This window comes from Urocitellus parryii, chromosome 7 (assembly GCF_045843805.1).
Source record: "Urocitellus parryii isolate mUroPar1 chromosome 7, mUroPar1.hap1, whole genome shotgun sequence".
Taxonomy (NCBI): domain Eukaryota; kingdom Metazoa; phylum Chordata; class Mammalia; order Rodentia; family Sciuridae; genus Urocitellus; species Urocitellus parryii.
Window position 1 is genome coordinate 134,598,347 of NC_135537.1, and position 13,830 is coordinate 134,612,176.

The window sequence follows — 13,830 nt, forward strand, 5'->3', positions numbered from 1 at the left end:
GACACCAGATCTCTCAGTCTGGCAACAGTGATCCAGAGCAGAGGTAGGTTGGGAGAGGCCCAGATGAGAATAGTAGGGGTCGTGTGCCCCTGCGTCAGCCAGATGGGGATGCAGGAGGAGCAGTACCCCCTTACTGCTTTGCCTTGAGCTGCCCAGCCAATAGCACAGAGGTGAGCAGGGTAGGGCAATCCCCCACTTAGCAAATGCAGCATCTGGCTCAATGGGAACTGGCTCAGCCCCACACCATGCAACTGCAGGTGGCATGGGGGACCCAGCATCTCCCTGAGATGCCTGTGGTGGGGGCATGGGGCTCTCCCAGCCATGGTTTCCTTCTGTGGCTCTGGGACTTGTTCATGTGAGGGGAAAATTGTATCTTTGGATCTTGGTGGAACTGACACTTGAAGCAGACTGGGCCTGGGCTGGCAGGGCCTCGTGGCCCCCACACACCACCTGTGAGAAGAGCAGATCCATTAGGACAATGATTTTGGTTGGGGCTCTGGGGCTGCGTCAGAGGGATAGGCTGGTGATGGGATGACGGCATCCAGTCCAACTATCAGGACACTATCAGGATACCAAATTTTGTTAGGTGATGGCTGGGTGGTAAAGGGACCAGAGGAGGGAAGGCAGGGCAGCCTATGTGTTAGCACAGGGGGCCCAGAGCAGAGGGTCAAGAGCTAGACTGCTTGGGCTCACTACCTCTCTCTACGCTTCCTGGCTGCATAACAGTTAAGTAGTCACTTAGCCTCTCTGTGCTTTGGTTTTCTACTCTGTAAAATGGGAACAACAACAGCATCCTCCTTCTCAGGTTGCTTGAGAATCATAAAGGAATAACATGCCCAAGGGGTTAGCACAGTTTCAAGACCCACTGCTTCTGGGTTGCCTGCTGAGCACCTCTTGGCTTGGCCCCCAGTTATCATCCCATGTATTCCCTGGACGTGAGGTAGGTAAGATCTGGTACACTGCTTGGTAAATGGTAGGAGCTCGGTGAATGTGGCTCCTGATGGTGATGATGATGATTGTCACAGCAACCCTTCAAGGTGGGTTGGGTACCCATCCTCCCAGTAAGGTGCAGGGCCCCACAGGGAGTCAGCTGCTTCTGCAGAAGTGGAACCACTCATGCCACGTGCAGGGATGGGCAGGCTGGCTGAGCCTCCCCAGGTGGGGGTGGAAGGGGAACCTGGTGGTAAAAGCCAGGTCTGAGCCAAGGTAGGTTATTGAAGTAACAACCCCAAAATCTCAGTGGCTGGCTGGGCTCTATGGTGAGCACCTGCAGTCTTAGCTGAGCACCTGCCTCCGGGAGGCTGAGGCAGGAGGCTCTCTTGAACCCATGAGTTTGAGACGAATTTGGACAGCATAGCAAGATCCCATCTCTCGTCCCTTCCCCCCCCCCCCAAACTCACAATCTCTTGCCTCAGCCTCCAGAGTAGTTGGGCTTATAGGCAGGCACCACCGCACCCCAATAAGGTCTCATCTCTTAAAACAAAGTATCAAAAAGCCCCTCGATGGTTCATTTCTCACTCTTGCTGATTGCCAGTGGCAGGTTGGTCATCTGGGACTCTGCTTCCTGGCTCTGTGATGAAGATGACCGAGGAGACACCTCTGCACAGGTTGTTGCTGCTGTAGCAGAGGGTCACAGAGCTCCAGACCTGCACTGTCCAGTGCAGCAGCCACCAGCCTTATGTGGCTACTTAAATGAATAAAGCAAAATTTAAAGCATAGTTCCTCAGTTACACCAGCCATAGTTCAATTGCTCAGTAGCTATATGTGACTGGTGGCTACTGTACTGGACAGGACAGGCAGAGAGAATTTTTGTCATCACAGAACATTTTACTGGATGGTGACCTTTTAGAAAGTCTTGCACCCAAAATCCAATGCTCCAGTCTGGAACTAAAACACACTCTTATTTTGCGAACTCACACAGGAGCCGAGAGGTACAGACTTACTATGTGGCTGCAAGGTTGGAAGAACCAGAAATATTTGGGGAACACCATAATGATCTCCAAAGAGTGGATTCTGGGTCATTGTGGGTCAGGGAGCAGGAGAGAAGATTCAGGTGGACAGGTAGAGATCACTTGGGACAGGCAGAGGCATCTCGGAGGGACTAGAGTTGGTATGTGTGACTGTGACATACATCCTAACCTCAGGTCTTGCCCTACCCAGGGTAGATGCACTAAAGAGCATGGCGGCCTGGGAGCTTCATACCTCATAGGGAGGAGTTAGGGAAACAGTAGGAGGGATTCAAGTGAGACTGTCAGATGGACTCTCCCCTTGGTCAAAATCCCTAAAAAGGTGAGGGTTTGGGAGTCTCCTCAGTAGGGCATGTCAAAACCTGGCTGATGCATGCCAAGAGGTTGGCAGTCTTCTGTTGTGAGACTGGGGCATGGCTGAGATGACCTCTAAAGAACCCTACTGCGTCTGAGAATTGGCCCAGAAACCAAGCCTGGCCCTCCTCCCGCCTTTCCTGTTCACTTCAGTTAAATAGATCAGAAGGAAAATGTCTGTTTGATTTTAATCTCAACGCAGGACACTGGAGATTACATTTTCCACGGAAAATGTCAGCCGTTGCCTAAAATAGGACTTTAGAGAAAATGCTAGAAAGTGTATTTTTAGGTTATAAGTTTCCCTCCTGGATTCCTGCGGTCCAGTGGGCTGCTTAATACTGTCCATGGTGCAGCTGCCAGGTGCAGACCCCAAACCTTCCAAACAGGTGGTCTGGAGCAAGGATTCCCATAGGAAAAAATGCTTATAGACCAAGAACAGGTGGACAGATGCAGGATCCGTTCCATGTGGGACAGGGGCCAGCCAGGGGAAGAGGGCCAGCCAGGAGCCTCAGATCGACACCACTAACAAGTCCAGGGTGCTTCTGGCTCTGAGTGGCGAAGGTCACAAGATGGTAGAGATGGGTTAGGCTGCAGCCTGGGAGGAGTGTCAATGGCTTCAGCAGGGACAGGAACTTGGCCCGGGGTTGGGGAGCCCATCAAGAGTCCAGCTCTAGCCCCCCGCACGGCCCCACACAGCCACTCCCTGTGTGCCCAGGCTTCAGCCTTGTCCAAACTCGGACCCTCGATTCTGGTGTGTGTGAAGTAGATCTGGAGCTCCCGTCCTGCCTCCCTTTAGGCTCTTGGGAAGATTCAGGCTTGGGTACGAGTGGCAGTTGGCTCTGGCTGGTACAAAGGGTGTTTGAGGAAATGTAGAAGATTAAAAAAAAAAAAAAAGTGGCAGGTAAAGTGAGGCAGATGCTTGTGGTGTTTGGAAACAGCATTCTTCAAGATGGCGTGTGGGACTGGGCACGTGGGTCCTCCCTGAGCAGGTCTAGAGTAGAGGCCTAGGAGGGAGTCAGGGAAGAGTCCCCACTGTCTGGGTCATTGGCAGTTGGTCCAGGGGAGGCTGGCTGGGATGGAGCTCCGAGGGCTGGCTCTGCTCTTCACCTTGATCAGGTGGTTCTGGAAGATCAAGTGGGTCAGAACATGAGGGAGGGGAAGCAGAGCAGTGTTCAGAAGGGGCTCGCTTGTCATGAGGTTGAGTGACATTGACTAGGACTGGGCAGCCAATCAGGGGAAGAGCAACCCAGGGGACCATGGGAACTGCCAATTCTCTGTGTGACCTCGGGGTTCCTTGTGTCCTCCGGGCCTCACTTTCCCCTCTGTGAATGGGGGGAGGCCAGAAGGGCCCTTCCTGGCTCTGGTCTCATGCTAAGGTGAGCCAAGCCACACTAGAGCTCACTTAATGTGAGTGGGGTGGGGTTGGAAGGACTTGGGCTCAAGCCATGCTTTCACAGAGGCTGTGCAGACATGTCCAGGCCAGTGTGGTCTGGGCAGCACAGTCGGGAGGGGCTGCCAGACTCCTCAAGACCCCACTACATAACCCCCTCCTCTCTTGTCTCCTCATGCTCCTGTGGATACCTGGATTCTGCAGAGCTCCCCACCGAGGAAGGTGAGGCCGGGCCTGGGGCATGCTGCTGGGGGGGGGGGGCGGGGGGGGGTCAGGACATCCTTAGGCCATTCTGTGAGGTTGTGGTTTTCCCCTCCCCCAAGAATGAGGCCCTGCTGAGTCCCCAGCGTTGCCCTGCTGAGTCCCCAGCATTGCCGGAGCCTCTAGGGGCCTTGTACTCTCCATCTTTGAACTGCAAGGAGAATCCAGGATAGGGGGCCTCTGAAGCCAGCCCTGAATGGGGAGGGCAGTGGGTCAGAGGCTAGGCCTTATGCCACTCTCCTGTTTTCAGGGAAGTCCCTTTGGGAACTGGTGCTGGAGCAGTTCGAGGACCTTCTGGTGCGCATCCTGCTGCTGGCAGCCCTGGTCTCCTTTGTAAGTAAGCCCCGCCTGCCATCCCACAGTGTTGGGAGGGTGAGCTGCGTCCCTGTGATGCTCAGAAGCTCAGGCTGCAGGCCACAGAGCCTCTGTCCTCTCAGCCATGAGCGCTCCTAATTTGCTCTCTGCCCCCCACCTCCATGTCCCTTTTCTGCTTTGGTTGGACTTCAGCTTCTGTTGCCTGAGCCTTTGGACCCTCAGCGCTGGGCCCCTGGCTTCTATCTGCCCTGTCCCCATCCATCTTATGCCCTGCTGTCAGAGTGAGCGTTCAAAATCACAAGCTGACCTACCCCTCCCTCAGCCCGGGGTTCCTCAACCTCAGCACTGTTCACATTGGGACCAAATAATTCCTGGTAAGGGTGGGGGGATGTCCTGTACATTGTAGGCTGTTTAGTAGCATCCCTGACCTCTTCCCATCCGATGTCAGTAATAATCAAAAATATATTCAGATGTTGCTAGATGTCCCCTGGTTGAATGCTGCAGCTCCTTCTAGCACTCTTCAGGCAGATGCTGGCTTTAACCTCCTGCAACGTCCTCCTGGCTGCTGCTTCTCTTTGCATTTCCCTCATTCCTGCTGCCCACACCCCCTTTCTAACGTAGGGCCAGGCCCAGGGTGGACATGTGCGAAGGGACAGTGATCATTGTTTTTGGCTGAATAGCAGGGACTTGGGGCTGGAAAGCAGCCCCCTGAGGGTGAACATGGTTTCTGTTCCTGGTCTCACTTCCAATAGGGCCTCGGGGGAGACCTCATCTTGGTGACCTGGAGTGTGGAGCAGCAGGGGCACTGGCTGGGACCAGCTCTTCCCCTCTAGTTGTGCCTGGTCCTTGTGGAATATGGCAACTCTTAGAAAAAAAAATCTGCACATGGCAGAGCCCCAAGCCTGCTTGCACCCCTTTACAGCACATATGGCCACACTGAGGCCCAAGTACTTGCTTAGGCCAAGAGGTGGACATGGGACTTGACTTGAGTCTCTGTCCAAGTCTTAGGCTCCAGGGCTGAAGGATACTCCTCTGGCCAGAGACCTTGAATGGGAGCATGCATCAGAATCACTTGGGCTTGTCAAACAGATTCCTGGACCCGCCGCTGAGCTGTGACACAGGAGGTCTAGGATAGGCCTGAGCACTGTGTTTCTAACAAGTCCCCTGGGGCTATGATGAGAAGCGCTGCTCTAGGCAGACAGAAGTCTCTGGCTTACCCCCACCCCTTGAAGGTGGTCCTGGATGGGTGGGAGCTGTGGTGGTCATATCTATGGGATGGGTGTCCAGTACCAAGGCCTTCTCAGAGGACAGCCCCTCTGCAAGCCCAAGACTCCCTGGGGGTATCTCCCCCGAGCAGGGAAAGCAGACAGGAGACCCAGGGTACAAAGGACAAGGAGAACAGCTAGCCCCCCAGCATGACCTGGCTCACCAGCTCTGACCCCGCAGGTCCTGGCCTGGTTCGAGGAGGGCGAAGAGACCACAACAGCCTTCGTGGAGCCCCTGGTCATCATGCTGATCCTTGTGGCCAACGCGATTGTGGGTGTGTGGCAGGTGAGAGGCACAGGGGTGGGACTAGGCGCAGGGCTCTCCTGGCTGCAAGTTGGGACCTCTACCTGTAGGTCCTCCTACTAGCTCAATCCCAGGTCCCAAGGGCGTCACTCTGAGGGGAGGCCTGATGGAGGTTCCAGGACAGACCACCTGCCCATCTATTGTACAGGAACGCAATGCTGAGAGTGCCATCGAGGCCTTAAAGGAGTATGAGCCTGAGATGGGCAAGGTGATCCGCTCAGACCGCAGAGGTGTGCAGAGGATCCGCGCCCGGGACATAGTCCCCGGAGACATTGTGGAAGTGGCAGGTATGCTGGGGCCTCCTCCTGCCCATACATAACACCAGGGAGCCCTGGCCCTCTCCGTGCCTCCATATTTCCAGTTATTTATGTGGATGGGGTGTCTGTCACATCCCTCCAAAGATACTTGGCTGAAGCCTTATTGAGCAGATTGGGCGGCTGCGACCAGAGGGGCAGGGGTCTTCTTGAGGGATCACAACTTGGGCTTCTGACTCAGCCCTGGTCTTGGTTCCTTGGAGCCTTCTTGACTTTCCTGGGGGCTAGGGCTCAACACCACCCTCAGCCAAACCATTCTTCCTGCATAGTGGGAGACAAAGTGCCTGCTGACCTCCGCCTCATCGAGATCAAGTCCACCACACTGCGAGTGGACCAGTCCATCCTAACGGGTGAGGCTCCTGCTGGGATTGGGGCGGAGCAAGGGGATGGGCATGTCTCTGAGTGGGGCTTCTCATACTAATTCTACAACCAGGTGAATCCGTGTCCGTGACCAAGCACACAGACGCCATCCCAGACCCTAGAGCTGTGAACCAGGACAAGAAGAACATGCTGTTTTCTGTAAGTTCCTAGGATGCTCGGGGCCTTTGCCTGGACGATGATAATAAAAACAGTCACATTAATGTTAATCAAAGTTCTATTGGAAAGAACCTTCTCAGTTATCAGGAAAGCATGCAAATTTATAACAATAATAGTAGCTTGTGTTTACTGAGGCCTGTGTGCCTGGCACTGTTCCAAACTCTTTGGACACACTAGTTTATTTAATCCACACAACAAACCTTTGAAATAAGGTTATCTGGATCTTGTTATCTGTGTTTTTCCAGAAGGAAACAGTCTCAGAGAGGTTAAGTAAATTGCCCAAGGTTACACAGCCTGAGTGGCAGAGCTGAGTTGTGAACTTAAACATCCTTGCTTCAGACCTTTTCTTCTTTCCTGCTAGGATACCCAGTCTTAACCTGGGGAAGGCAGAGCTTGCCATTAGTCACTCAACAGAAAATCCTCTAGAGGGAAAAGAGTTACAAAAGTAGTGGAGGAGCTAGAAGTATAGCTCAGTGTCAGAGTGCTTGCCTGGCATGCACGAAGTCCTGGTTCCATCCACAACACTGCAAAAAAAAAAAAAAAAAAGGAAAAAAGAAGAAAGAAAATAAAAGTGAAGGATGGTGGGAATGGTCCATTTCTCAGATATAAAAACTGACCCCCCCACCTCAAGGCATGATGCCAAGTACCCTGGCTCTTCTCAGGGAGAATGGTAGCTTCAGCTCTGATAAGAGTGGCCTGTCCCTGTGGCCTCCGAGGGAGTTAACAGGTAATACTCACAGCTGTCCAGCAATAGCCTGAAGCCAGCATGGTATTTGGTGCCACAAGGAAGGGTCAGACCAGTCGGACAGTGGCCGGGGGCACCCAGTTAATTATAAGGGACTGTACAGTCTCCCTGAAAATGGAGACCGTGATGTTTACGTGGAGCACTTCCTGAGGAGAGTGTCCTGCCCAGTTGCATGGACGCTTAGACAAGATGCTTTGGGTGGGAGGGAAGCTCCTAGAGGTTTTCTCCAGTGTCAGCAGCTGTCACTAGGAAGCTCTCTGAGGGTGGTGTGGCTAACCACAGGCTATTTCCTTAGCTAAGGGGCCTGCACTGCTCAGGGCAGAAGGGAGACGAGGCTGCCGCAGCACGTGCCCTCTTGCCAGCCTCCACAGCATGGCCCTTTGAAGGCACACCCAGCAATCAGCTTCCTTATAGCACTGTCTTGCACCTCTGATGAACCATCTTGCAAAAGAGGACTGAGGCACAGAGTTGCCTGTCCCTTACATGGAACTTGGGGATTTTACTGGGGCCTTAGGAATGGATGAACTTCAGGTTTTCTCCATTCTTCAGTAAATATTTTTGGACTGTTTATCTGGAATCATGGTCAGCCACTCTGCTGTGTGGCTATAGTGGTTGTTTATGAATTATGTTATAACAGGTTCAATGGGCTTATGCCCAGGCTGTGCTAGTTGATCGGATTGTCAAGCTCAGCCCCAGAGCCACCTCTGTGCCAGACCCTTTGCTAGGCACTGGGGATATGGCAAACCAAATTCCTGCCTTCATAGATCTCAGACTATTATGGAAAGTTAGCAATGCCCCAGTAAATAAGTTTACAGGCACTAGCAGCATAGAGAAAAAGAAAGCCAAGTCAGAGGATGAGAGTCCTCCTCCCGCCTTGAAGAGGTTGGGTTCCTGGCCCTGGCTGGAGGCTGAGCAGCTCTTTCCTTGTCTCTCCTTGGCCAGGGCACCAATATAGCATCAGGCAAGGCAGTGGGTGTGGTGGTGGCCACAGGTCTGCACACGGAGCTGGGCAAGATCCGGAGCCAGATGGCAGCAGTGGAACCTGAGCGGACACCACTGCAGCGCAAGCTGGATGAGTTTGGGCGGCAGCTGTCCCATGCCATCTCTGTCATCTGTGTGGCTGTATGGGTCATCAACATTGGCCACTTTGCTGACCCAGCCCATGGTGGCTCCTGGCTCCGTGGTGCTGTCTACTACTTTAAGATTGCCGTGGCCCTGGCTGTGGCTGCAATCCCCGAGGGCCTCCCAGCAGTCATCACTACGTGCCTGGCACTGGGCACACGGCGCATGGCACGCAAGAATGCCATAGTGCGGAGCCTGCCCTCTGTGGAGACCCTGGGCTGCACCTCAGTCATCTGCTCTGACAAGACGGGCACTCTCACTACCAATCAGATGTCAGTGTGCCGGGTAAGTGGCTGTAGCCAGCTTGGGGTCCCTCAGGTGTTGCTATGAGATCCTGGGCAGCTGGGCTTGCCCCTCCCCTCCGTTTTGGCAAGTGATAGAGGAGGAAACATAGGCTCTCTCCCCTGTGGGAAGCAGATCCAGGTTCTATGAGGCAGAGCAGATGACTGGTAGGCTGTAGCAGATGATGCCTGCAGAACACATGTCACTGTGGCCTGTGTGTTACTTGTGGGGCCCTGGGCAGTCTGTGGACCTCAGAATCCTCATCTGAAGCTTGGATGTGCAAACCCTGCCAGGTAACCATTAGGAATCCAGGAGAGTGTCAAGTACACCCTGGTGTCTCAGTCAAGCTGGGTCTGGATCTAGGTTCTATCCTGCTTGATCATGACAGTGTAGTTGATGCCTGTCACTAGATATGCTAGCTCCAGTGACCTAGAAGGACGAGGGCAGGAATTATTCATTCCCTGGCACTTGATTCCACATCTTGGGCCCGCTGTCCACATGCTCCAGGAAAGCTGGCGGAGACTCCAAAGGGCAGTGGGCTCCTCCTGACCCAACAGAGAGGTGGGTGGGGAGATGATGAAGGCTATAGGTTCCCCACTCTTCCCAGGTTTCCCATCACCCTTCTTCCAACCCTGCCTCTGAAGTCTGTGCACTAGGCCTCAGGAACCCAGGCTCAGTATTTTGAGACCCTAAGGTCCCATAGAAGCTCATCCATCAGAAGGGGCAGGGACTGTGGCAAACTTTACTGCCCTGTGGACCCTGACCTGCTAAGACCCTAGTAGGATTTTATCTGAATAGTGTCTCCCTTGACTGAAATAAAGATTTGAAAAGCCCAGTGTAGGGAAGATATAGAGGCTGGACACACTGGATAATAGGCTTGCTTGCTGGAGGAATGCCCCTAGAACAGAGATAAGAGCAAAAAGGTCATTACTGAGCACCTGCTGCATGCTGGGCTGGCCATTTGATTATGTGCAGTGAGGAAGGCAATCTCCAGGAAACAAGAACTGCCTCCCCAGTGGAACTAGCTAACAGACAAGGAAGCAGGCTGCCCCGGGCAGGAAGAGCACCCTGTTTCTGAGGTGCAGAGATATGGGCCTGCCAGCAGGTCCTGCTGGCAGGGCCTCCCTCTCTAGAGTCACCTCTGGGTTTGGAGGTCTCTGTGCCTCAGAGCAGGGTGTGTGTTTCCTACCCTGAAGGCCAGGAATTCATCCCCTAGAAGAGAAAGGAGCAGCTGCTGGACTCTGAGCCCACTTTTTTCCCCATATTACCATTGCAAAATCAAGGTTCAGGTACTTGACCACTGTGAGATGAAGAAGGACCCAAATCAGTAGCTGCTCCCAGACACAGGATAATCAGCCAAAACCCCCTCAGAGTCCACAGCAAATGGCCAGACCAGAGCTGGACATACTTGGGCAGAGTACTCGCCTCAGCTGGGATCCTGTACTTACTACTTCTCTCCTGGGAGGAGGGACAGGCGGCTTTTGGGGTCGGGCATCCAGGGGTCAAGCTTTATTCAAACTGGCTGCCCTGGAAGAAGGGAGGCCATCCAGCCGCCTAAGCACTCCTGTGTGCTCCCCAGATGTTCGTTGTAGCCGAAGCGAAAGCGGGCTCCTGCAGTTTGCACGAATTCACCATCTCGGGTACCACGTATACCCCGGAGGGAGAAGTGTGAGTGCACGGGAGAGGGGTGGGCGTGGCCTCTGGTGGGCGGGGCTCACGGAACAGCGCAGAGGTGTCCTTGGGTTTTTCCTTCTGGGGGCGGGGCTAAGGGCACCTCCTAGGGGCGGGGCCACAGCCTTGTACTGACCATCTCTGCTTCGCAGGCGGCAGGGGGAGCAACTTGTTTGCTGCAGCCAGTTCGATGGGCTGGTGGAGCTGGCGACCATCTGTGCACTGTGCAACGACTCAGCGCTGGACTACAACGAGGTGGGCTCCCAGTCCCTTTCCTGACCTCTCTAGTTTCCAGGCGTTCCAGATCTTTTCCCAGAGTCTCAAAGTTCCCAGGGGTGGGTGGTCTTTCCCTCTTGGGAGTGTCCAGGAGCTTAGCCACCCCTGCACATCCCTGCTCCCTCCCTCTGGCTCCAATGCTTCAGAACCCTGTCCCTGGGTTTGGGGGCTGTGGAAGACCGCAGTGTAAGGGTCTAAAGGGCCAGGGATGCCTAGGGGAAGAGGTGAAGGAAGGCAGGGCATGAAAGGGCATTTAAGGCAAAAGGTACAGCCCAGGACAGGCTGCGATGTGATTTAAGCATCGAATGCCATTCGTGTGGCGTGTGGCGCAGCTGGGGAATGGAGTGTTAGTAGTGTGCCCCAGCCTGAGGGGAGGTCTTCGGCCAGATCAAGTCAATGCCCATGCCAAGCTGAGGGCAGTGGAGAGCCAGCAAAAAGTTCTGAGCAGGGAGTCACGTAGTGAGCCTTGCATTTACTAAAGATCTTCCAGGTTTCTGGGTAAATGATGGTAAAGGCAGGGCAAGATGGGAGCCGGGTGCCCTGTGTCATCTAGGCCAGAGAAATACCAGCTGAACCCTGACTGCAGGCTTAGGGAGAAGGGAGAAGGCATGGGTCAGAGAGAGATTTAGGAACTGAAAATCCTATGACTTGGTTGCTGGGTAGGTGAAAGAGCAGGAAGAAGTCACTGCCAACGTAAGGAGAGGAGGAGGTGGCCTGAGGGGACCTCAGGGAACAAGATGCCCTAGGCAGCATGTGGGTGTGTGGGTTTAGAGTTTGCCGGAGAGGTTCTTGACTGGGCCCAGCACTGGCAGTCAGGAGCACTTGAAAGGCAGTGGAAGCAGGAGGCATTTGGGGTCTCAAGGAGAGACGGTGGGAGGGGAGAAGCAGGACCCAGGCAGCAGGCTTTCAAGACCCAGCAAGGAGAACCTGTTGAAGGAGGTTGAGAAGGAATGGACAGAGACTGGGAAGGCACTGATGCAGGGACTGGGGTATAAATGTCAATTCCAGACACCATCCCAACCCCACGTCAGGCTGGCTGGGAAGGGCTCACAGGCCTGTGCAAAGACGCTTTGGCAAAGGGGTCTCCAGGGGGCAAGGAGGGAGTGGGAAGTGAGGCTGGAAAGCCAAGCTGGGATAGCTGCCCCTCACTCCCTGTCTCCTTGGACCCGGCAGGCCAAGGGCGTGTATGAGAAGGTGGGAGAGGCCACGGAGACAGCTCTGACTTGCCTGGTGGAGAAGATGAATGTGTTTGACACTGACCTGAAGGCCCTGTCCCAGGTGGAGCGAGCTGGGGCCTGCAATGCGGTGAGCAGGGTGGGGGTCTCTGGCCTCCGGCTGCATGGCTGGGGTTTCTGGGTCATCTGGAGAGGAGAAAGAGGAAATCAGAGTCATGGGAGGCTTCTGGGAGGAAGAAGGACCTCAACCTCCTAATAATACTTGGCTCTAAGCAAGGAGAGGGAAGGGATGAATGTGGGCAAGGGTTTGGAGTTGGGAAATGCACATAAGGCCAGGGAGTGGTAAGCTTTTAGAAAGGAAGGTAGAGCCCCAAATGCTATGACCTCAGGAGTACAGATAGCAGGCCACAGAGAGCAAGAGGTGTCTTCTTGGGGCCAAGTGGTTGGTAAGAAGCAGAAATGAGTTGTTGGCTCTGTCCCTCATGCCCTGACCCTCCTGGACTCCGCAGGTCATCAAGCAGCTCATGAGGAAGGAGGTCACCCTCGAGTTCTCCCGGGACCGGAAGTCCATGTCAGTGTACTGCACACCTACCCACCCTGACTCCAAGGCCCAGGGCAGCAAGATGTTTGTGAAGGTAGGGGCCTGTCTCAGGGGCACCTGATTGCCAGTCCTCTGAAGCATCAGAGCCAGTAGCTACAAGAGGTTGAACTAGGGGAGGAAGAGGCCCCTTGTAGAGTGACCATGCTGTGGGGAACTGGGAACAGTATCCAAGCATGATGGGGAGAAACCAGGGCCAAGGGACCAAGGCTGAGGGACCCTGCCTCACCACATGGCCTTAGAGTCATCCATGCTTTTCTGTGGGCCTCAGTTTCCCCTTGCGAACAGCAGGGTCAGGCAGGCAGTTCTTAGAAGACCATTTTGCTTCTGGTGGTTTTGAAGTAGTTGGTACCCTCCCTTGGTGCTCCCCCTCCCCCACATTTTTTTAATTGGTACATAACGATGGGATTTGTTGTTATGTATTCATACATGCACACAATATAGCAATATGGTTTGGCCAGTATCACTCCCCAGCACTTTCCCCCCTCCTCTATTGTTCTCCTTTGATTTTCATGAGATCCACGCCCACCTTTGTTTTCCTTTTTCCTCTCTAGCTTACGCATAGGAGAGAAAACATATGACCCTATACCTTCTGAGTTTGACCTATTTCTCTTGACATGATGGTCTCTAGTCCCACCCATTTTCCTGCAAATGCCATAATATCATTTTTATTTAGGGTTGAATAAAACTCCATTGTGTATATTCACCACATCCTCTTTTGTCCATTCATCCATTCGTGGACACTTAGGCTGGTTCCGTAGTTTGGCTATTGTGAAGACGCTAGGGGTTTTGGGGACACTGAGTCCCTCAGAGGGAGAGGCACCAGTTCCCAGGCAGACCTCCATGCAGAGCACCTCCAGTTGCTGCTTTCCAACCTGAAGTAGGAATCACAGCTGGGACTTCACCCCACGAAGCAGATTTTAACCCTTTGCAAAATCAAAAGACTTCCACCCTGGGAGCCTAGGCTACTTTGAAAAGTTAGCAACCTTTAGAGAGAAGGAGAAGCCATTGAGGGAGCTTTCAGAGACTGTTCCTAGGCCTGGGGAAAGGTCCAAAGTGAGACCCTGAGGTTGCAGAGGAGCCGTCACCCCTGACCCCAAACACACAGCAGCTTCCCAAGCTCACACCCACCACAGCCTCTGCACCTCTCTATTTTGGGTCCCCTGGCTGGGCTCAGGCTGCTTCCCTACTTCCAAGGCCCCTACAGAATTGGTCCCCCAGAGACACCAGGCAGGCAGGGGCATAGTGCCTGCA

At 53.9% G+C, this 13,830-nt stretch overlaps 1 protein-coding gene across 2 annotated transcripts in view; it reads left to right on the top strand.

Moving 5' to 3' along the window:
- Atp2a3 (ATPase sarcoplasmic/endoplasmic reticulum Ca2+ transporting 3) overlaps positions 1-13,830 on the top strand; it is a 32,857-nt gene that overhangs the window by 6,087 nt on the left and 12,940 nt on the right. For both annotated transcript variants that reach the window (XM_026393918.2, XM_026393919.2), the window contains exons 2-12: positions 3,916-3,933; positions 4,223-4,305; positions 5,734-5,838; positions 6,005-6,143; positions 6,440-6,520; positions 6,604-6,689; positions 8,395-8,859; positions 10,436-10,524; positions 10,680-10,782; positions 11,977-12,108; positions 12,488-12,613. In XM_026393918.2, the coding sequence (XP_026249703.2) occupies positions 3,916-3,933; positions 4,223-4,305; positions 5,734-5,838; positions 6,005-6,143; positions 6,440-6,520; positions 6,604-6,689; positions 8,395-8,859; positions 10,436-10,524; positions 10,680-10,782; positions 11,977-12,108; positions 12,488-12,613 (1,427 nt within the window). The remainder of the gene's footprint in view (positions 1-3,915; positions 3,934-4,222; positions 4,306-5,733; positions 5,839-6,004; positions 6,144-6,439; positions 6,521-6,603; positions 6,690-8,394; positions 8,860-10,435; positions 10,525-10,679; positions 10,783-11,976; positions 12,109-12,487; positions 12,614-13,830) is intronic.